This window comes from Chiloscyllium punctatum, chromosome 20 (assembly GCF_047496795.1).
Source record: "Chiloscyllium punctatum isolate Juve2018m chromosome 20, sChiPun1.3, whole genome shotgun sequence".
Taxonomy (NCBI): domain Eukaryota; kingdom Metazoa; phylum Chordata; class Chondrichthyes; order Orectolobiformes; family Hemiscylliidae; genus Chiloscyllium; species Chiloscyllium punctatum.
The window spans coordinates 56,647,382-56,670,100 of record NC_092758.1 but is presented as its reverse complement, the minus strand read 5'-3'; the positions used below and the strand labels follow the sequence as shown (position 1 = coordinate 56,670,100).

General features: G+C 39.9%; 1 protein-coding gene across 4 annotated transcripts in view; it reads left to right on the top strand.

The window, feature by feature from the left end:
• The window catches only part of sh3pxd2b (SH3 and PX domains 2B), a 353,494-nt gene extending 333,136 nt beyond the window's left edge, over positions 1-20,358 (top strand). For all 4 annotated transcript variants that reach the window (XM_072590958.1, XM_072590959.1, XM_072590956.1 and 1 more), the window contains 2 exons: positions 14,466-14,591; positions 16,501-20,358. In XM_072590958.1, the coding sequence (XP_072447059.1) occupies positions 14,466-14,591; positions 16,501-18,240 (1,866 nt within the window). In that variant the 3' untranslated portion in view covers positions 18,241-20,358. The remainder of the gene's footprint in view (positions 1-14,465; positions 14,592-16,500) is intronic.
• Positions 20,359-22,719: the final 2,361 nt, after the last annotated feature.

Genomic DNA, 22,719 nt, shown 5'->3' with positions numbered 1-22,719 from the left:
GCTAATCAAGTTGTTCGACCAAATGTTACATACATTGTTGCCTTATTGAGAACACTTGGTGCTGTGTCCAGTAGTTCTGCTGCTTTTAACTCTTTTAAAGTACACCCACATTTTCATAACACCTCCCCCTTAAGAAAAAATGAACCATCATAATGAAAAGATAGCTTCTTTTTTCTTCCACCTTTTAAACACATTACCCTAACATACCGATAACTTCCATATAAGTTCACCTTAACTCCTTCCCATGTACCTATGTATACATAAAACATTAAATAAAGACAAATCTCATCTAAACTCTATCAGTTAAATCCACGATACCACGTCTGCAATTACAGTCTTACAACCCACAACATGTATGATTTTTAAATCAAAAGTCTGTAACATAGGACTCCAACGAAATAGTCTCATATTCTTATCTTTAAAACGTTCTAAGAATATAAGCAGATTGTGGTCAGTGTACACAATCATCTCTGATACATTGTTTGTGATGTACACATTAAAATGTTGTAAGGCCAGTACCAAACTCAATAGTTATTTTTTGATTGTAGAGTATTTCCTCTGGTGGGTGTTGATCTTCTTTGAAAAGTAACCAACTGGCAGTTCAATCCCATCCTCATTTTCCTGTAGGAGTCCAGCTTCAACTTCAGTGTCACTAGCATCGATGATGACTTTAAAAGGTTTTGAAAAGTTTGGTGTAGCTAAAACTGGTTTGGTGATTAATATCGATTTCAAATAGTCGAATGCCTCTTGGCATAGTTCTGTCCACCAAGACTTTGTGTTCTTCTTCAGCAAATTGGTTAACAGTGCACTGCTGAAGTTTGGAGCAAACTTCCAATAGAATCCGCTGAGTCCTAAGAATCAAAGCACCTCTCTTCAAAATTGGTCTTAGAAATTCCTCAATAGCCTTCGTCTTTGCATTCCATGGGGTCAACCTTCCATGACTGATGTTATGTCCCAAGAACGTCATCTCTGCTTTTGCAAATTCCGTTTTATTTGTTTATGACCAGTTTTGCTTCTCGTAGTCATTCAAAGAGCTCTGCCAACTGTACCATGTTATCTTTCCAGGACTTACTAAAGATCACTACATCGTCCAAATAAACTACACAGTTTGTTAACCCAGCCACAACTCTGTTCATGAGTCTTTGGAATGTGGTGGGTGCATTCTTTATTCCAAAGTGCATCACTTTAAACCGATATAGCCCATTTGGGGTTACAAACGCAGAAATTTCTTTCACTGTCTCTGATAAAGGTACCTGCCAGTAACCACACATTAAGTCTAACTTGCTGATGTAACTTCCTTGTCCGCCTTTCTTGATACAGTCCTCCAATGTAGGAACTGAATATGAGTCTGATTTTGTAACGGCGTTGATCTTCTGATAATCCACACAGAATTGTTGAGTCGTCCAGTTTGGGAACTAAGACGATCGGTGAACTCCATTCGCTTCGGCTTGGTTCAATCATGTTCTCATTAAGCATGGCCTCCACCTCCATCTGGACCTGTCTGTCTTTGAGAGGATTAAACCAATAGGGGTGTTGTTTTATCAGAGCAGTATTCCCTACATCTACTTCACGTGCAATAGCATTAGCTTTCCCCATCTGATTCTTACATATATCCTTATACTGTATTAATAAATCTTTCAATTCCATTCTGTGCTCCTGAGACAGATAGCTTAACCAGTCTCTTCTGCTCCTCAGGACTTCTTCATTTTTAAATCTTATTTTGAGGCACCTCAAAGTTCATATCATCTGGATTTGATTCCTCACTCTGCGGGGCAGTCACTCACACCTGTTTCTTCAATTCTTTCTCTCTAGCGTAACACAGTTTCAATATGTTCACATGACATACCTGATACCGTTTTTTTTCTATCTGGCATCTTTACTAAATCATTCACCTGATTCAACTTTTTCTCAATTTGATTGAGACCACTAAACCTGGCTTTGAAGGGATTTCCTAACATGGATAACACATTATCCCTTGGGAAAACATCGGAGTCTCAGAGTTTTTATCTGCCACCTGCTTCATTCTACACTGTGCCCTCTTTAGGTGCTGTTGAGCTAACTCACCTACTCGATTTAATCTCTCCCTCATCTCCGATACATAATCTAAGTGTGAGATCTCCGACTTTGGTCCTGTCAATTTTTCCATAATTAATTTCAAAGGGCCTCTCACTTCATGACCAAATATTAAATTGAAGGGAGTGAACTGAGTAGATTCATTTGGGGCATCTCTAATGGCAATCAATACGATTGAGATACCTTTGTCCCAATTGTTCGGGTAATCCTGACAGTATGCTTTTAACATGGTCTTCAAGGTCTGATGCCATCTTTCTAAAGCACCCTGGGATTCAGGATGATACGCACTAGATTTAAAGTGCTGTTACCTAAGCTATCCATAACCTCCTCAAACTGCCTCACAATAAAATTTGACCCTCTGTCTGACTGAATCTCTCTGGGTAGCCCATACCATGTGAAGAAAGCTACTAACTCCTCTACCACCTTTTTTGCCTTGATACTCTGTAATGGAATTGTTTCCAAAAATCTGGTAGACACATCCATTATGGTTAACGAGTACTAGTTCCCACTTTTAGTTCTCGAAAGAGGACCTACACAAACAATTATAACCCGCGTGAAAGGTTTGTCAAATGCGGGAATGGGAAAAGGTGCTGGTGATTTACCTACCATTTGGCATGTATGACACGTACTGCAAAAGTTACCACATCCTTATGCATTCCAGGCCAATAAAAATATTTTTGTACCTTAGCCTGAGTTTTTTGTAACCCGAGGTGACCTCCTATGGGTAATTCATGTGCTACCCGTAACACTTCCTGTCTGTATGCTGTCGGCAACACAATCTAGTGAACTTTGGCCTATTTCTCCTCAGCACTAACCTACCGTGATTTCCATTTCTGTCTGAGGATTCTGTCTTTCAGATAACAACCCTCCGGAATATTCTCTGCCTCCTTTTCAGAGTACGCATCCACATATATATCTTTTATCACCTTGTCTTGCTGTTGCAAGTCTCTTAGCCTTTCAGGACCAAACACTTCTGGCTGACCCTCTGCCTGTTCAGGTTTTTCTTGCACCATTGCATCAAATAGGGTATCTGCTAACTGAGTCTCAACACCTTCATCTTTCTCTACTTTTCGCTTTGTAAAGTGACTTATGATAGTGGGATCTGATTACTATACAGGCTGGGAAAATACCAGGCTATTTCTGTTTTAACTCCTCAGTTTCATGGTCTTCCTTGGGATTCTTCACAACAAGGGGTGATACTCCCACCTTGGATCCTGCCAAATCATTCCCAAGAACGAACTGAATTCCTGGAACTGACACTCTGTCAATCACTCCCACTGTAAATTCCCCAGTCTTAAGTTGGCACTCCAACCTGATCTTACATAGGGGAACGCTAAATTTCTGTCCATCTGTCCCACAAATTACCACACTCTCTAGTAACAGATCGGACTTCTGTCCATCTGTCCCACAAATTACCACACTCTCTGATAACAGATCGGAAAGAGTGCACATTTGCTCATCCCTTACTGTCAGCGACTTGTTAGATGCTTAAAAATCACACAACACCAGGTTATAGTCCAACAGATTTAATTGGAAGCACTAGCTTTCGGAGCATTGCTCCGTCATCAGGTGGTTGAGGGCACCAAAAGCTAGTGCTTCTAATTAAACCTGTTAGACTATAACCTAGTGTTGTGTGATTTCTAACTTTGTACATCCCAGACCAACACCGGCACCTCCAAATCATGGTTAGATCCTGTATCTCTCAAAATTATTAACTTCTTGTTCTTCACCCCCTGTTCATACTGAGTAAACATTACTCACAGAGGCGAATTCTTTATACAGATCAGGTACTAACTCCATACCCAGCTCCTGACTCGGCTGTGCACTCTCTTGCAGCTCCTCTGCTCTTCTTGGGGTTTCCTTTACTACCTTCACTAATGCTACTGGCTTGGCTTCCTTTACCACATCTTTTCCCACAGTGCATTTCTTTAATGACCTGCACTGTATCTTTACGTGTCCCACCTTCCGGCAGTGAAAACACCTTTTCCCAGTGCCCTTCTGAGACCACCTGCCACTGTAATTTTCTGTGTCCCACTCCATTACAGTGAAAGCACCTGAGGCATTTCACCTGCTGTCTACCCTCTTGGGCTTCTTTAACCTGTGGTAAAATCTTACCAGTGTGCTCGACTCTTGGTTTACTAGTGTAGGATCTCCCATTTTCTCAACTTCTATCCCTCACAGGATGAAATTCTGGCTGGAAGCTTGTCTTGTTCACCAGCATGTACTCATCTGCTAATTCTGCTGCCCTTCTCACTTCCTGAACCATCTGTTCCTCCATGTAAATTCTTAACATCTCTGGAAGTGAGTTTATAAACTCCTCCAGCAGAATAATGTCGCTTACAGCCTCAAATGTCCCATCTATTTCAAAGCACGCAACCATCGATCAAAATGACTGTTTAATTCTTTCGAACTCAACATAAATCTGACCTGGTTCCTTCTTTGTGTTTCTGAACCGCTGTCCAAATGCTTCTGGTACCAATTCATAAGCACTTAATGTAGCCTGTTTAACCTCTTCATAATCTCTTGACACCTCATCCCTGACAATGCGGCAAATACATCACTAGCTCTGCCGACCAATGTAGTCTGAAATAGCATTACCCATAAGTCCTTGGATCACTCCATCTGCCTAGACAATTTTTCAAATAAAATAAAGAAAGCTTCAATATCTTCTTATCAAAATGTGGCAGGGTTTTGACACATTTATATACAGAGGAACCTTGATTATCCGAATGAGATGGGTGGGCACTATTTTGTTCGGATAATGGATTATTTGGTTAATTGGTTCAATGCATCTCCTCTGGGGCTCGGAGTTTTCTGTTAAGACTGCTCTCAGTTCAGGAGACGAGGCAGTAGCATACCGTACTCAAGCCCCTACACAACATTGCCCCCCAACCCCGCCCACCCCCAACACCGTCCACAACTGTCTCCCTGCCCACCTCTCCTGGCTCCCAATTCTGCCCACCCCCAACCCTGTCCAACACCGCCCCCCGCCCACTCCCCAATCCCGTCCAACACCGCCCGTTCCCCCCCCCCCCCCCCCCCCCCAACACACACACACACATTACTGCAACGTTTTGACAGGTTCCAGCATTGTGGAAGTGTAGAAGACCAGGAAAAGTGTGGGGGGAGAGAGGGGGCAGGAGGTCAGTCATTTGGAGACTGTGCCTGGGCTCCCATCGATTTCCAGGACTTTTCTCAGCAGCATTTTAGTAGGCTGAGTTCACTTTTAATCACTTTAAACAAAAAACGTGATCAGTGTTGGAAACACATCTTTGATGTTCTGGTTCTATCAGGACCTCGAGATCTCCTTCAGATAATCCAATATTCGGGTAATTGATACTTGGATAATCGAGGTTCCTCTGTATATCACTACTTTCTCTTTTAATCTCCTTAACTTGACTTTGCTGACAAGGCACAACTTCTCATGTTCAAATTCTGTCTCTCTTTCTCTCTCCCTTTCTTCTCTCTCTCTTTGCTCAGCCAAGAACTTTCTCTCTCTCTTTTTCCCTTTCTCTCTCCCTCTCTTCTCTCTCCCTCTCTTCTCTCTCTTCCCTTTCTCTTTCTTCTCTTTTTCCCTTTCTCCTCTTGTTTATCTTCTAACTCCATTTTCCTCATTGTAATTTAAGTTTTTCTACCTTTACTGCACTTGTCTGTTTCTCTGACCCCTTTACAATTTCAGCTTTGTGTTTGTCCTTGGTTAAACCCAAATCTAACTTCTTTGCTCATTCTAAGAGTATGGCCTTTTTCTTTCCTTCTAAACTTACTTCGCAAATTTGAGAATCATCTTCAAATCCTAGAACCTCTTTTGCAATTTTAAGAGCCATTTCTCTCACTTTTAATTTAATCAACCACAAGTCATCAAAATTAAACAAATTGTCTCACCTGCATGTTATTTAAAGATCTAGGACACTAACCTGCAAGTGTTTAAATCAACTGGGATCTTTCATACACCTAAATCTATTCAAATCTGTCTAATCTAGTTCAAATCACGGACCCGAGCCCCCAAACTGTTACGACACTGGGTAAACTCTCCTGTTTAATTTAAAACCAACAACACAGAAAAGATTTATCCCATGCAGTAATCTGTAAAAATTTTGAGTGGCCAAGAACTCTGTAAAGTGAAAATTAACAAATTTATTTCTTAAAGCATAACAGAGAATAATTAACAAACTACTATTTACAATTTCTTTCTCTAACCTATCTTTCACCTTGTCTTTTATAATACTAGTCTAAAAGAACTCCCAATTAAGATTCTAATCTCAAAACCAGGCAACATTAGGTCCTTGTCTTTGGAGCTTCCTGTGTCTTCTTTTCATCTTGTTAGGAACTTCTGCATTACAGGTTACTGATCAAAAAGGTACTTTTAAGAGAGATATTTTTTCAAGCAGTTTACAGCTAGGACTTGGCAATTCTCCTCTCAACTGTTCAATTTTATCCCGGCCTTATACCCCAGAGCATCGGATTGTATCATTGGCTTTTAAGATTGACAATATACTCAATTCAAACTTGATTAGAAATTGGTATTTTTTTCAGGGCATAATTTAAACTGATTGGCCAAATTTGAATTTGTTTTTGTCTCCAGGCAACGAGCTAATTAAGTTGTTCGACCAATTGTTACATACATTGTTGCCTTATTGAGAACACTTGGTGCTGTGTCCCGTAGTTCTGCTGCTTTTAAAGTACACCCACATTTTCATAACACTGTTGAGCAGAAACTGAATGAACAAACCATTTGAAGACTGTGGCTACAAAAGCAGAGGCTAGGAACTCTGTGGCAAGTATCTCAACTCTCGCCTCACCAAAGCCTCTCCACCATCTATAACGCACAAGTCAAGACTGTGGTGAATACCCTCCACTTGCTTGGTTGAATACAGCTGCATCAACACTCAAGAAGCTCATCATCAAACAGGAAAAGCAGGCTAGAACAGCATCTAACTTGGCCCATTTTTGCTACCTTTTCCCAGTGCAGAGTGACAGTGGTGCATACCATCCACAAGATGAACTGCAACTATTTAACAGCATCCTTTAACAGAATCTTCCAAACCTTTGGTCTCAACCACCTAGATGGACAAGGACAGTGGACTCACAGGAATACAATCACCTTCATGTTCCCCTCCAAGCCACACACCACCCTGACTTGGAACTATATCTCCATTCCTTCACCAGCACTGGGGCAAAATCGTTGAATGCCCTCCTGAACAGCATTGTGGGTGTACCTTTAGCAAGTGGACTACAGCAAATTAAGAAGGAAGCTTATTACTATTCAAATGGAAAGTAGGGTTGAAAATAAAATCTTGGCCTAGCTAGTGAAGGCCATACCCCATTTATGACTTTTTAAAAAAAATCAAAACTCAAATTTGTTACAAAGTTAACTAAGCCTCTTTAAAATAAACATAAAGAGCCTTCCCAGCCTTTGACCTTAGTACTCCTGCTGTGTTGACATTATACAACTCAACAGTGGGCTGTAGCCAACACTGTCTACTTATGGGACAGAATGGAAGTGTCCTAGTGTTCTTTATTAGGTCTTGAAAGTTTTAAATAAACCACAATGGGGGATCCAAGATGGCCATGATCCGGTAGGTCTGCTGTGCTGGGCTCTGCACCATAGTCAAGTAAAGTGGTACTTTTAACACCCCCCCCCATAAGAAAAATCGGGAAAATAAGGTAAAACAAAACCCCTAGAACCCCTAACATTTTGGGAAGTAGCTGAAGACGAGTAAAGGAAAGGGAGCGCATGGATCGCAGCAAGCAGAGCACTCCCCTACAGTGCTGGGCACACCCGCGGCCACAGCCCTGACTCCCATGGTGGTGCCTTTGAGCCAATTGGAGCAACAGAACTTAGTCTCAGAGTTTGTTAAAGTATGAGAAAAAATTGAGTCGCGCTGGATCTGTTCTGCCATGCTGCAAAAGCATAGGCAGGAGATCCAAATGCTTGATCGTTGCATCAAGGCAGGCGAACAAAGGACTGTGGCATCATAGACTGTGCTGGAGAATTCAGAGAGAAGGATCAGAACTAGAAAGCCAGGTTCAGACCCTGCTAGACCAGGTCAATGACCTCGAGAATTGAGTTCAATGGAAGAACTTATGGATAATCAGGCTCCCAGAACGTTAAGAAGGCGAGAACCTAGTTGTCTTCCTGGAGCAGTGGCTCCTGCAGTTCCTGGGTCTGGGAGTTGAGTCGGGTCAGGTGTGTGTGGAGCGGGCCCACCGGATTACCAAGAACAAATCTGGGTTGGATCAGCATCCCCACCCGATCCGAGCATGACTCCCGTGTTACAAGGCGAAGCAAATAATAATGGAGGCCTCCAGAAGGCTGGGAAAAGACTCGTTGGGCCTGGTGTACAAGGGGTCAAAAATTATGTTTTTCAAGACTTCTCTGTGGCTGTAATCAAAAAGAGGAAATCTTTTGATGAAGTCAGCAAGAGGTTGAGAGACCTGAATATCCAATACTCTATGAGGTACCTGGCTGTACTGCGCTTCAGCCATGGAGGGTCTGTTTACAACTTTGACTCAGCAGAGAAAGCAAGGGATTTCCTAGACTCTTTGAAATAGATGGTCTGGGTCAGAAAAAAATGGACAATGGTATATCTTTTGCTCTCTTGGTTGTTGGTTATATATGCTTGACATTGCTTTGATGTAAAATTCCCCCTTTTTTTTAACTAATGCCTGTTATTCACTTGTTTCCTCTGGGTATGGGGTGGTTATTTCTTTTATTAAAGACAAATGGAGTTGATCTATCAAGGGAATGTTTTGGGTGTCCACTTTAAATTTTCATGTGTGTAAACAAAATGTTTTCTTTGTCTCTGTACTGCTTATGTTTGGGACGCAGCTTTCACTGATGTTCATACTATTGGGATGAGTGCCCCCTGTGGGTGAGAGGGGAAATCTCCAGTTATTTGTTGCTTGCATGTATGTTTATTTGTTTAATTTAAGAATAGTGGTTAGTTTTTTAGATTTTGCAATCTGTAGTGGTAGTTTTTAGATTTTATAAGTCCTGGTTTTTTTCTCCACTCGGCGCAACATGAGTAAGCCTCTTCCCCTCGGGGGTCTGCGTGCCACTTTGGATGGTTATGAACAGTGGTTCATTTAGATGGTGCACCTGGAACATAAAGGGAGTCATTCCCTAATCAAATGAAGGAAGGTGCTCTCAACCCCAGAAAGGAGAGGGTTGACATCACCTTGGTACAAGAAATATACTTGAATGACAAGGAACATTTGAAATTACAGCAGGGACAGTTTGGTAGGGTATTCTTTTCCTCTTTAAATTCTGAAGCAGAAGAGTGGCCATACAAGTACAGAGGAACCTCCCATTTCAGATAATGGACCAAATTGAGGATGAACATGGGCGGTTCATCATCCTGAAGGCCTTAATACACAGGGAAGAGTATGGCATCCTGAATGTCCTTGGCACACCCCCTTAAGTTCTTAATCGACATATTCTCCAAATTGATGGCTCTTGGGGTGCACCATACGATCATAGGAGAAGACCTCAAGTGTCTCATAGATCCTGAGGTGGATAGGATGCCAAGGGGTCTCTCAGATATCTCCCTGCAATCCAGACAGTTGGTGGACTTACGTGGGGAGTTGGGGTTGGTGGATTTGTGGAGTTGTCTCCACCCTAGTGGTAGAGGTTTTACCTTTTACTACAACTGGCACAAGTGTATGTTCTTTGTTCCATTGATCTGTCTGGATTCAGTGTTATCCTACAGGATTGGGAATATAGCCCATTTTGGACTATGTGGCAGTGTACTTGGATGTCAAGATCAGATGTAGTGGAATAGATACATGGCTTTGGTGCATGGATCCATTTGTTTTGAAGGATAGCAAATTTACAGAGTACTTCACAAGGGAGTTTAGGGCCTTTTGGGCCATTAACACGGGTACAGCCAGTAACCCATTGATGCTTTGGGAGACCACCAAGGCTTATTTAAGGGGCTTAATTATGTCATTCTGAGCAACCAAGAAGAGGCAGGGAGGAGAACAGCAACATATGCTTGAGGCCCGGCTGAAGGCAGCCAAATCAGCATATTGTGATAGATTGTCTGTGGCTAAGCTACAGGGTCACAGCTCTCCGGGCTGCTCTGAATTCAATAATTACCCAGGCAGCAAAGAGAGAGGTCTCCTTTGCCAATCAAAGGAGAATATGGTGATAAGCCAGGTAGACACATGGCATATTTGGCCAGGAAGAAAAGTGCCCCACAATCCATTGTGTCCATTAGGGAGAGAACTTACCACTCACGAGTCTTAAAAGATTAATGCAATATTCAGGAAGTTTTACACAGAGTTATACTGGTCAGAGGGTCGTGAGGATAGAGTAGCAATGATAGAATCCTTTTTTGAGAATCTGAACTTCCCAGGTATAAATGCAGTCCAAGCTTCCCTTTTGATGCACCCTTAACAATACAAGAGGTACAAGCAACGGTAAAGCACTTCCATAGTGGCAAAGCATCTGGTCTGGGTGGGTTTCCAAGCAAATTCTACGAGGAGTTCATAAACATGTTGGCTGACCCAATATTGGGTTTGTACAATCATTCGTACAGCCAGGACTGCCTTCCCCCTCTCTTAGGAAGGCCAATTTCACCCTTATCCTAAAGGGACGGAAAAATCCTGAGGACTGTGCCTCATATACATCTATCTCACTGCTCAATGTAGATTTTAAAATCCTGTCCAAAAAGCTAGCTTTGAAATTTGAGAAGGTACTGCCCACTATCGTAAAGGAAGACCAGACAGGTTTTATTAAGTGTTGTAGCTTTCCAGTAATATTAGGAGAGTGTTGAATTTAGTACAGTTATGACAGCAGACGCCAATTCTGGGCTTGGTAGTCTCCTTGGATGTGGAAAAGGCGTTTGGTGTCCTGGAACATTTTGGCCTTGAGAGGGCTTTCGCTAGGTGGGTGGCAGTGCTGTATTATAATCCTACAGTGGCGGTCTTTACGAGCAGCATAAAATCAGATAATTTTAGCATTGGGAGAGGCAGCCAACAGGGGTGTCCTCTCTTGCCACTGCTATTCACCTTAGTTACCAAACTGTTGGCAGAGGCTATTCGGAAGGACTCAAATAATTGCCCCAAAGGTGGGAATGAAAGAGTAGAAAATCACACTCTACACTGATGGTGTTCTTCTCTTCTTGGCTAACTTGGAAAAGTCTGTACTCCGGTTAATACAAAAGATTAATTTATTTGGCATATTTTTGCAGTATAAAATTAATTTTACAAAATCGGAAGCCATGCCCTTGAGGGACTTGGTTGGAGTGCCTGACCTGGAGGATGGAACCCAATTTCCTTTTGGGTGGTCAAAAAAGGCTTTCTTAACTCGGGTACTTTTTATTACCCCCGCTTTCCACCAGCTGTATAGAGCTAACTTTATGCAATTGTTTGAAAGGATAAAACAAGATCTTCAGCATTGGGAGGCCTATATCATGGTTAGGCTGAAAGGCCCTGATTAAAATAAATGTTCTTCCTTGACTATGCCCAGACAATTGCTGCGAAGGCTCAGTGGCTGACTTGGATCCTCTATTTGGTGTCTTAGGGGCCCCTCTTGTTAAATTCACCAAGTTGCAATTCCCACAGGGTATGGGTGTAGATCTCCCAGATTTTAAGCGATATCAAATAAGCGCTTTATTGTCCTATGAGAGTGACTGGATGTGAAAGGATTCGAGGTCTATATGGCTTGTTATCAAAGCCTGCCAGGTAAGGTGTCCCCTCCTTAATTTATGGATAGGATGAAATCTGTTGCTGAGCATTGTAGAAGCCCGATTATTATAAACATGGTCAAAGCGTGGAGGATGATGTGGCAGGGCGAGAGTAACCTGTCTAAAACCTCATCGTTTATCCTCTTAGTTGGATTACATTGACCCCAGGATTTAGGCTGGGGTCAGTGGATCCCGGCTTTAAAGCATGGGAGGTCAAGGGAGACCTATTTGAGGGAGAGATCCTGATGTCTTTTGACCAGCTAAGTCACAAATATGGGCTACCTAAGTAAGGACTTCTTTCATTATTTTGAGATTAGGGATTATATACAGAGGAGGACCATGCTTTTAGCTCAACCCTAAAAGTCCAACCTGGATAAAATGGTGCTCTGATGCACGGGCACTCTCTGCCAGTACTCTGTACCATTTACAGAGAGAGGGCATCTGGAATCTGGAGTCAGGAACTAAGGGTAGAAAATTCATCTGAAACATGGAGGACATGTGGGAGAATGTGAAAAAGATCTCGGTATGCAATAAAGCGCAGGTTATGCAATTGAAGATTCTCTGCAGAGTCCAAATGGCAATTAGCAAAATTCAAGAAAGGAGTATCTCCAAGGTGCCCTAAATGTAAAACAAGAACTGGGACCCTTACACATTGTCTGTGGTCATGCTGTAAGATCCGTAGGTACTAGGGTGCCATAGTGAATGAGGTGGAGGAGATCCTGGGAATTGAAGTTAAGGCGGATCCAGTATCCCTTCTTTTGGGACTACCAAATCTGCCTCCATTAGATGAGCACGGAAAGAGATTATTAATATTCACATGTATTGTACGATGAAGAATATTTTAATGAGCTGAACCTCAGAAACCCCCCCCCCCCCCATGTTTCATGGGTGGCATACATTAGTGACGGAGCATGTTGCTCTGGATTTTCTTAAGAAAATGGTGCCCCAGAAATCAGAACTATTCTATAAAACAGGACAGCACTTTTTAAATTACCTAGACACGGCCCTGTCAGCCATATTGACCAGGGCCTTTATAAAGTTGTGAAAGCCGGATTTGGTGGTCTGGGGCCTTGGAGGGAGGAAGCTTGAATAAATATGGGGATAATAACTGATGCTCCCATGGATGGGAGCCTCACTGGGGGTGCGTTGGATGGTGTAATTTAATTTAAGTTAATTTAAGTTGATTTTGCGTAATTTCACCTAATCTAAATTAAGTTAGGTTAGTCTAGTATAATTTAAGATAATTTAAACTAATTTGCTAAGTTCAGTTATCTATTGAATTGTAACATGGAAAGACTGTTCCGTACCTTTGTAGAGTAGTAGGTATTGTTAATATTTTTGTAACATAAGATTGTTGCACTACCTTCCGTACTTTTATAATTTTGTAAAAAATCAAAACCTTTTTCAATAAAAAATTAACCACATGATCCTTTTTACACAAAGTTGTTATATCATTTTGAAGATGTTGTGCTTGCTGTTTCTTCCCTTCCCCAAATCTCCGTTTCTCTTGATTCATCCGGAAGCTTTTTTTTCAAATTATCATTTTTGTTGAATTATTTTGGGATATGTGTCAGCCCTGCTGCTTTCAATGCTGACTCATTTCTACAAGAATCCTTTGACAGGTGTAAGATTTTGTGACATTTGAAAACACCAAAACTCTGTTTTATGTGTCATCTCAGGATATCTTGTTAATATGCACAATGAATTAAACAATGGATACAATGCCTGCCTGGAGGAGGCAGAGGCTATATCATTGCTAAATTAGTATGTTTGACTCCTTTTTCACGATTGGGTTTGGGAAGTGTTGAGGTGGATGAGAGACAGAGTCATACACATACAACCATTCACCCACCCCTAACTTTAAAAAAAATAATCTGATTATACGCATCCAGTTTATGATTAATTTGTCCATTGGCTATTTGCGTTTTTATGGCTTTACATTTTCGGAAATACTTTAGGTTGATTATAACATGTATATTTATCAATAATAACTTCATTAAAATTTCTTAACTGTGGACTAACAAACTATATTCTGTTTTATTAATTTATTTATGAAATGTAGATAATATGACACCATGAAGGCGAATGCATCTGAATGGACTAAGTCAATGATTTTAGTGCTTTCTAATTTTATAAAGCATCCCTGCTGTAGGAAGGATGTTGTGAAACTTGAGAGGGTTTGGAAAAGATTTGTAAGGGTGTAGCCAGTGTTTGAGGGTTTGAGTTTTACGGAGAGGCCGAATTGGCTATTTTTCCTGGAATGTTGGTGGCTAATGTGTGACCTTATAGAGGTTTATCAAATCATGAGGGGCATGGATAGGGTAGGTTGGCAAGGTGTTTTCCCCGGAGTCAGGGAGTCCAAAATCAGAGGGCATAGGTTTAAGGTGAGAGGGGAAAGACTTAAAAGGTACCTAAGGGACAACGTTTTCACACAGATGGTGGTGTGTGTATATGGAATTCCAGAGGAAGTGTTGGAGGCTGGTACAATTACAACATTTAAAAGGGAAGCTGAGAGTGTATATGAATAGAAAGGGTTGAGAGGGATATGGGTCAAATGCTGGAAAATGGGACTAGATTAATTTAGGATATCTGGTCGGCATGGACAATTTGGACCAAAGGCTCTGTTTCCATGCTATACATCTCTATGACTGTACCTGCAAAGACTAAGTCAATAATTTTAGTTCTTCCTAATTTTATAAACAGCCACGTGGATTGAACCTCCCCAAACCACCAACTCCTCCTGAAGTAGAAGAAGAGTTTTACACGATAGCTGCTTTCCAGACAACCATTCCTGATGGCATCAGTTTTCAGGCAGGACAAAAGGTTGAGGTAAGCAAATGAAAATGCTGTATAAATATTACTTACGTAAAGGTCATTGTGAGCTCATTCTAATGATAGTCTAAAAGATATTTTGTGAGGAAATGTACTTTTAACTTCAGGACATAAAGTTCAAATCTAGTATGGATTGGTATAGATTGATGGTGGAAATTTCTTTGAGCCTTTTGAGAATCCAGTTTGGCAATCTCAACTCCATTCCAAACACGCCTAGCCTAATGCTTGGTACTTTTTACTGAGAAACGGGTACATTTACTGAGGGTCTCTTCTGCTCTACCTCAAAGTTGGCACTGAAGCGATGATGTTGGAACAGAAATATTCCTGAAGAAGTTCTCCGTCTGATACAAGGTGAAGGATAGTATGGGAAATGAAATCGGGAGCTGAGGGACTACAGTCTAATTATGCTTAAGCTGCTCATACCGGGTGTCTGAAATAGAAAGTATTCCTCTTCTTAAAGTGAATGCTTGATGTGAATAAATGAGAGAAAGGAGTAGACCATTTGGCTCCTTGAGCCTACTGTTATTGAATAATCGCCTTAATTATTTCTGGATCTACCTAATTTCTTTGAGATTCCTATAGAACACCCAGACCTGTTAACCAGACCATTCTGTATTTTCTCATTTAAATAATATTTTGCTTTACTATTCCTATATCTGCAAATTTTGTCCACTCACCCACTCTTTGCAACTCTATCCTCCCCATATTGTTTGTATGCCATCAAGTTTGACTACTTTACACACTGTCCCTTCATTTAGCTAAAAAGTCTGGAATTTTCCAAATATCTCATGTAAAGGTTAACCCTAGTTCATGGGTAACCGATCAATATTTGAGAGTCATGGTATTATCCTGTACATAAATTGTGTGTTTTCTTTATTCATTTAGAGATCAGAGGCTTCTGCTAACAATACGGTATTTTGGAATGTAGCATGAATTTCAGCCCCTCAAAAATAGTCTCTACGTAATAGTTGATCACGTAAATTTAACCATTAAAAAAAAGTCTAAAAATTCAACTTTTACACAAGTATATACAGTAAAGCAACAACAAAATTCAGGCTATGCAACCCGCTTCAAAATAGTTATTCTTCATAAGCTGAAATCCTGAGGATGCCCAAATCTGCAATCAAAATAATTTCAACAATTGTTTATAGGCCGCACCAAGTTTAATAAGTTCGATTTAAAGTTGTTTGCAGCTGTGAGCTCAAGCAGCAATAAACCGATTCACCCAGTAAAAAACTTAATATTCCCCACACCTTTCACTTTTTTGGTTAAGCAATAGAAAATTAAAGCCTACATTTCCTACACATTTTCTTTTCCTTTCTTGAAAGCAACCTCTTAGAACTTTATCTCAAATAAATTCATTTACTGGATTAGTGGTGCTGGAAGAGCATAGCAGTTCAGGCAGCATCCAACGAGCAGCGAAATCAACATTTCGGGCAAAAGCCCTTGCCCGAAACGTCGATTTCACTGCTCGTTGGATGCTGCCTGAACTGCTGTGCTCTTCCAGCACCACTAATACAGTATTTGCTTTCCAGCATCTGCAGTCATTGTTTTTACCTCAATATTTATTTTTTGACTGCCACCAGATAGACATCAGTAAAGTTTGTTGTTTGTCCTTGGGACGGTGTGCTGAATTATCCGAAACACTTACGCACAAAATTGGATCTAGTGGTGATAAATTATTATATACAAAAGGTATAAAAGCAAATGGTTCATTCCCACATAGGTCAGAATCTTCTTTATATTGGTTTGTGATCCTGCAATGCTCTTTAGACATCAGTTTTCATTTGATTCAGTCAAATTGCTCGAAGACTTTCCTGAGCGGGAATATCATTAGTGCCGTCAGTTTATTGTGTTGTTAAATTATGCTCTAACTGAGAATAAATATCTTTTTATTCCCTTTTAGGTAATAGAAAAGAATTTAAGTGGTTGGTGGTACATTCAGATAGATGATGAGGAAGGATGGGCTCCAGCCTCTTTCATTGACAAGTACAAAAAATCAAGTAATGCTTCAAGGTCAAATTTCCTTCCGCCATTAGCACAAGAATTGGCAAAACTTAAACTGGATGGAACTACAGGAAGTAGTAGTAATGGAGATAGTGCCTTTATTGCTAGACCTCTTCCCAAAGAACCGGAACCAAATGATGCTGACAATGACGCCATAGTTCAACACAAACTAAAAGAGCGGCGAGGAAGGGATACAAGTAAGAGCCCATCTTCCGACAATAAATTCAATTCTCAGATAAATGTAGAATCTCAATCCAAGTCATGTTCTCCTTCAAATGTTATTAATAATGACACTTCCAGATTTAATAAAGAGAAGCCTGTTCTTCCATTAAGGAAAGAACAGATTAACAGTAAGTTTGAGGGGGAAGTAGTAGATAAGCATTCAAAAGGACTTCCACCCAAGCCAAGTGTACCAGGAGGTATTTTACCCCTGCTGCCACCAAAAATGTCATCTAAAGGAGACAAGAAAGTGACTGCTGAAGCAAGTAAACTTTCACATTCGAAAGGACTTGAATCTGGGCCCAAGATGCTAGCAGGTGAAATTGCAAGATCTAATCTAAAGCCTGTAGGGAGACCAGCAAAGTCAAAGCCTGATACAGAAGAAAAGTCAGTGGACTCTTCCCCAAATCAGCCACTAAAGCCAAGACCTCTTTTGAGGCCTAAGCCACTTCCTGCCTTGAAAGGAGAAAGTCAATCCGAATCTGAAGTTGACATCTCCAACCTAAGAAGTAAGTTGAGAAGAGCAAAGTTGCCAGACAAAATGGTGGAGCAGGACTCCTCCCAAAATGTTACTGGCAATCAAAACTACTCAAATAATCAAACCTCTCTAGATTTCTGTAGCAGCTCTCCTGGAAATGTAGAAAACGTGCCTCAATTGAAACAAGATTTAGGAATTAGCTCGAAGATAAGTGATGTGAAAGTTATGCAGAGAGAACAAAATGGTCTTGAAAGTGAACAGAATGATAGGGATGATCCAAGTATCACTGAAGAGAAAGCAGCAAAGAGTTTAAAGCCAAGTGAGAAGAAAGGGGACGACCCTCAACCAAAAGGCCCAACTGCAGCAAACAAAGAAGGTCCTCCCCGACCAGTTGTGCCACCAAGAAGACCCCCACTGCCAAAGAAAACCTCCATAGAATCTGCAGACGTGAAAGGCCATCCAAAAGATACAGCTGAGAACAAACCCACGTGGGGACAAAATAAACCTTTCATTCCTCCACCAAGATTTAAATCAAGTTCATCTCATGAACAAAGCAAAGATGATATTAAGGCAAGAGGAGCTTCAAAGGAGTTCCTCCCAACAAAAGGATCTGTTCCATCCAAAGTTCATGAACACAGAAAAGAACTGATCTTTCCTTCAAAGCTAACGGACAGACAGGCAGAACTATTGGAAACGGGAAAAGAGAAGAATAATGCTGCATCAATCAACATAAACCTGTCCAAAGATGAAGAATCTTCAAAAGAATGCCTTTATGTAGCTCTTGCAGATTTTGCGGGAGATGAGGAAACCGCTGGATTTAAGGAAGGAACTGTATTTGAAGTATTTGAAAAAAATGCCAATGGATGGTGGTATTGTAAAATCCTGAATAGTGAACCAACATGGGAGGGCTGGGCCCCTTCTAATTATCTAATCAAAAAATAAGTGTCATGGTATAGTTTTTTTTACACTGCAAGATGCTTTTTTCATAATTAATATTTAATTAGCTCATTAATTTATAGGTTTACGCTTTCTAAAAGCAATTTAATACATTCCTTGTGTAGCTTTAACCTAAGTTGGAACAACATAAAGTGCATGGTCAGAAAGTAGACGATTTCAGTAATTATTACATATTTTACACTTCTGTTTACTCCATTTAGTCCCTGATGATCTGCCAGTCATCAACCAAGATTAAACAAATGCTCTTGTTGTTTTGAGCACATGATAGTGTTTAAGGTACTGAACTAGCAGCTGAGATTCCATCATGGCACCCTGTAAAGACTGTTTTTAAAAAAAAAACAACCAGTTTACTAACATGTTGAAGTAGAGACATTATCCAACCTGACTTAGTCTGTCCTCCTTGACCATAATCCATGGATTATTTATAATGCTTTCTGAGATGGCCATTCAATTCTCCATAAAGTTGCTATGGAGGAGTAAGAAATTCAGCTAACATCACCCAATAAGAAAAAAAATGAAAACTCTCAGTCTGTAATTCTTACTTATCCATATATCAAAAATGAGTTTTTCTAATTGACAAGAAAATTAGAGCTTATTGCTTTTTTGCCAATTAAAGTTGCTGTTGAATACATAAACAAATTATTGGGATTTGGAAATTCCAACAGTGTAATGGTTCATACCAGTTGCAGGCATCATGTAATGTAAATCTGGTACGAGTAAATACTGCCCACAAAACTCTGTTGTTCCTTCTTAAAGAATTACTCTGCATCAATTGTTTATATTATTTTTCTTTTATATTGTAGAATTCTGCATAAGTAGATAACATAGAAACTTTAATATACAGCTCTGTCAAAAGGGACACAATAGTTTAGCGGATATAATGCACGTAAAGATTAAGAAAATCAGTTATACACGCAAGTAGCATATGGAGTCTGCTGATGAATTTCCATGCAATGACAGAGCACATAGATTTCTATAATCAATACATATTGTGAACCTAACTATATGCAGTTGTGTCATTGGTATACTTCAGATACCTCTGAGACAAGACACTTATGAGAGATAAGTGGGTGGATGATACTTCAGACCAGTTGGTAATATTCTTTAATGATAAAGAGAGTTTGTTAATAGGTTATATTGAAACAAGTTCACTATTAACAAAGAAAAAGTGTACTGAGAACAATGAACAGAATTTAAATTGAGTAATGCTCCTTTATTCATCCTTGTTCTTCAAATTATTTGTTTGGTTAATCTCCCATGAATGTAAACTACATGGGGTCTTTAAAAGATGCTAACTAAAACATATTAGTTGTAATGTAGTGTAGACTTCATCAAACATTTATTAGGAATGACTGCTTTAAGAGGGCTTGACTGGTATCAAGCATAAACCTTGACGCAAGAGACTTGAAATGTGAAACATGCTTTTAAAATTGTTAACATAATTTCTCTTAATAAAATTGAAATGCATTTGAAAGTAGCAAAAAGTAAAATACCTCACGTTTGAACCAGGGAACATTAATATTCTCCTGTCGTGCAACACCAAGTAAAAAATGCTTAAACAAATGCAATGTGAAAGTAATTGCTTCAATTTGGTTATGATAACAAAAATATTTTAAAATTACATATACAATATTCAAGCAGCATTTGAGATTACACTGGTCCCACACCCATTCCTAGCTTTTCTCTTGCCTTATAGTGGCAATCATCTGAAGCATTCAAAAAGATTGCCACCTAGCATTGTAGAATAAATTTTGATTTCAAATGCTTAACCGACAGTTGTGACAATATTTTATCTATGCACTTCACAAGTACACTGGTTTGATGCTGTCAACATAACAGACAATATTGCCAAATGCTACTGGAATGGAAGCTTGACCAGGGAAATTTCTAAATCTGGTTTTGAGAGTTTGCAAAAGATAAAGAAGACAATAATCAAATAATACATTTTGATATCTAAAAACTGACATTAAGTGCCAAAACATTTGTGAGTAATAAATTTATATTATATTGCTAAAATTCCATCTTGCATTGAGTACCTAACACAATTTTCTGCAATATACTAAAGTAAAATTGTGCAATTTCAGGTTTTTTATTGGGGGGGGGGGGGGGGGGGCAGCACAGTGGCACAGTGGTTAGCACTGCTGCCTCACAGCGCCAGAGACCCGGGTTCAATTCCCGCCTCGGGCGACTGACTGTGTGGAGTTTGCATGTTCTCCCATGTCTGTGTGGGTTTCCTCCGGGTGCTCCGGTTTCCTCCCACAGTCCAAAGATGTGCAGGGTCAGGTGAATTGGCCATGCTAAATTGCCCGTAGTGTTAGGTAAGGGGTAAATGTAGGGGTATGGGTGGGTTGCGCTTCGGCGGGTCGGTGTGGACTTGTTGGGCTGAAGAGCCTGTTTCCACACTGTAATATAATCTAATCTAATCTAAAAGAAAAGCCCACTCGTTATTCATATTCCAACTAAGATTTGGCCTGTAATAAATAATGTGAGATCTTGCAAATTTCTCTCCATAATCTTTCAGGTCTTTTTTAATTGCATTGTGTAACTGGTTTTGGAGAAAAAAGAATTGTTAATATCATTTACCTTGGCAAAAGGTATTAGGTAATTTCCCAAAATGTTCTTTCACTCAATACAAATCTGAGCGACTAATGAAATTCAGCATAGAAAGGTTTTGATGTGGTTATTCTATCAGAATGTTTAGCCCATTAAAGAGAAAAAATAAAATTGAAGTTTTACCGTTGCCGTACGTTAGTATTTCATAATATGCTTACAAAATTTTGTTACGTTACCTGTCCTCAGTAATATACATGACTACTCCTCTGCACATAGAGTACTAAAGCCAATCATTAATTTGAATTGAGTAATGCTTCTCTTTGAATTCTTGTTACACAGATGATACTTAAAAGTGGAAGGATATTCTTGAGTCAAATGTTGTAAATGGTAGGAGCTTGCTCCCAACTTGATCACTTAGTAGTTAGACATATATATTTACAGTTACCCTATGTGCAGTGTTTCACTGTTGGAAGTTTAGGGCGCTTCACGATGAACATAATTTTCCATTAGATACGGTAAGTCACTGATGCATTGCACGGTGCTAGATATAAGGGCTAACCAAAAGAAAGGGGGGAGAAATGTGAATAAGGAAGGAATTAAAATCTTTAGGCAATGATCTTGCAGAATACTCCACTATTTCGAAGTATTTTTCAAGCAGTTTAAAATTAACATTCTGCGAGGATCAGAATGAATAGTTGATAGTGTGAAGCCCAGAGGGTGTTTTCCAGTATTTAAGATACAATGTAAAAGCAAATTGGGAAGGCAGGAGTGAAAGTTGGTAATGGTGTTGAGAGTGGTTATGAAGTTTGAATTTGGGCTCTGTCAGAGATTTGCATTACACCTAACCTAGATCATGCATGAAGAACTTCATGGCACAGAGCACACAGTGGTAATCTTCCATTTTGTAACACTGACACACTTCATCCTGATAAGTATGTTTACACAAATAAGAAATAATAATAAAACAGGGTTTTATGTTTTAACATGAATTACCTCTTAAAGTCCACTGAACAACAGTGACATCCTGACCATTGAGTAAATAGCAATGGATTATGCTGATCTTTGAAGTTGACAGGAAACATCTTACATGGGAAGTACAACAATGTAATTCCTGATTTAAGTATGAAGGGATTTTGGCCTTGATGTCACATGTGGCCTATGTTCAGTTGTCTGTAATTTTGCCATCATTACTGTAGAAAACATTACTAATGATAAACTGTCAATTTGAATTTTGGAGAAGCACTCTCTCAAACTGCAATGTTTTTTTGTTACAAGGGTTTATTTTGTTGAACTTTAATAAACATTTGCAGCTTTTGTTTTAAATGTACCTTGTGCACTGTATTTGTGGGAGACATAGTAGGAATTATGTCCTGAAGCTTGCATCTCATTTCATTTCACCAGTGGACATGGCATAGGCTGTGGCTCCAAACGGGTATTTTTCTGTGCTGTGGTTAGCTCCTCTGACATAAGAAAGAAATGTGTATAACATGGTACCGATCAATTCACCAAGCATTTATTACAACTCCTACTGTACACATTACAGTCACAGACACTTCAGCTATTTAATTAAAAACAATACACTACCATCAGCATGTCATGCTTCAAGAGGCCTCAGTTAAGACGTATCCTGAAACCTTTAATTCAAATTTTGATGTGATACTTAGCAGTTTGACAACTTTGAACTGATCTAGTGATTTTATTCCTATCTGGGGGGGTATGTGTTGTACTCGCTTCCTCTTGGTTGACAATTTGGCTATCATGCTGCTGGCTGCTGTTATTCAACATTATTACACCCAATAATCAACATTCTCTATCATGTGGTCTTTGTACATGATTGACACTGGACATTTTTCTGCTTGGCTTCTGTTCCATCTAACGTAGCACCATTATCAGTAATGAGTTTATATAGTC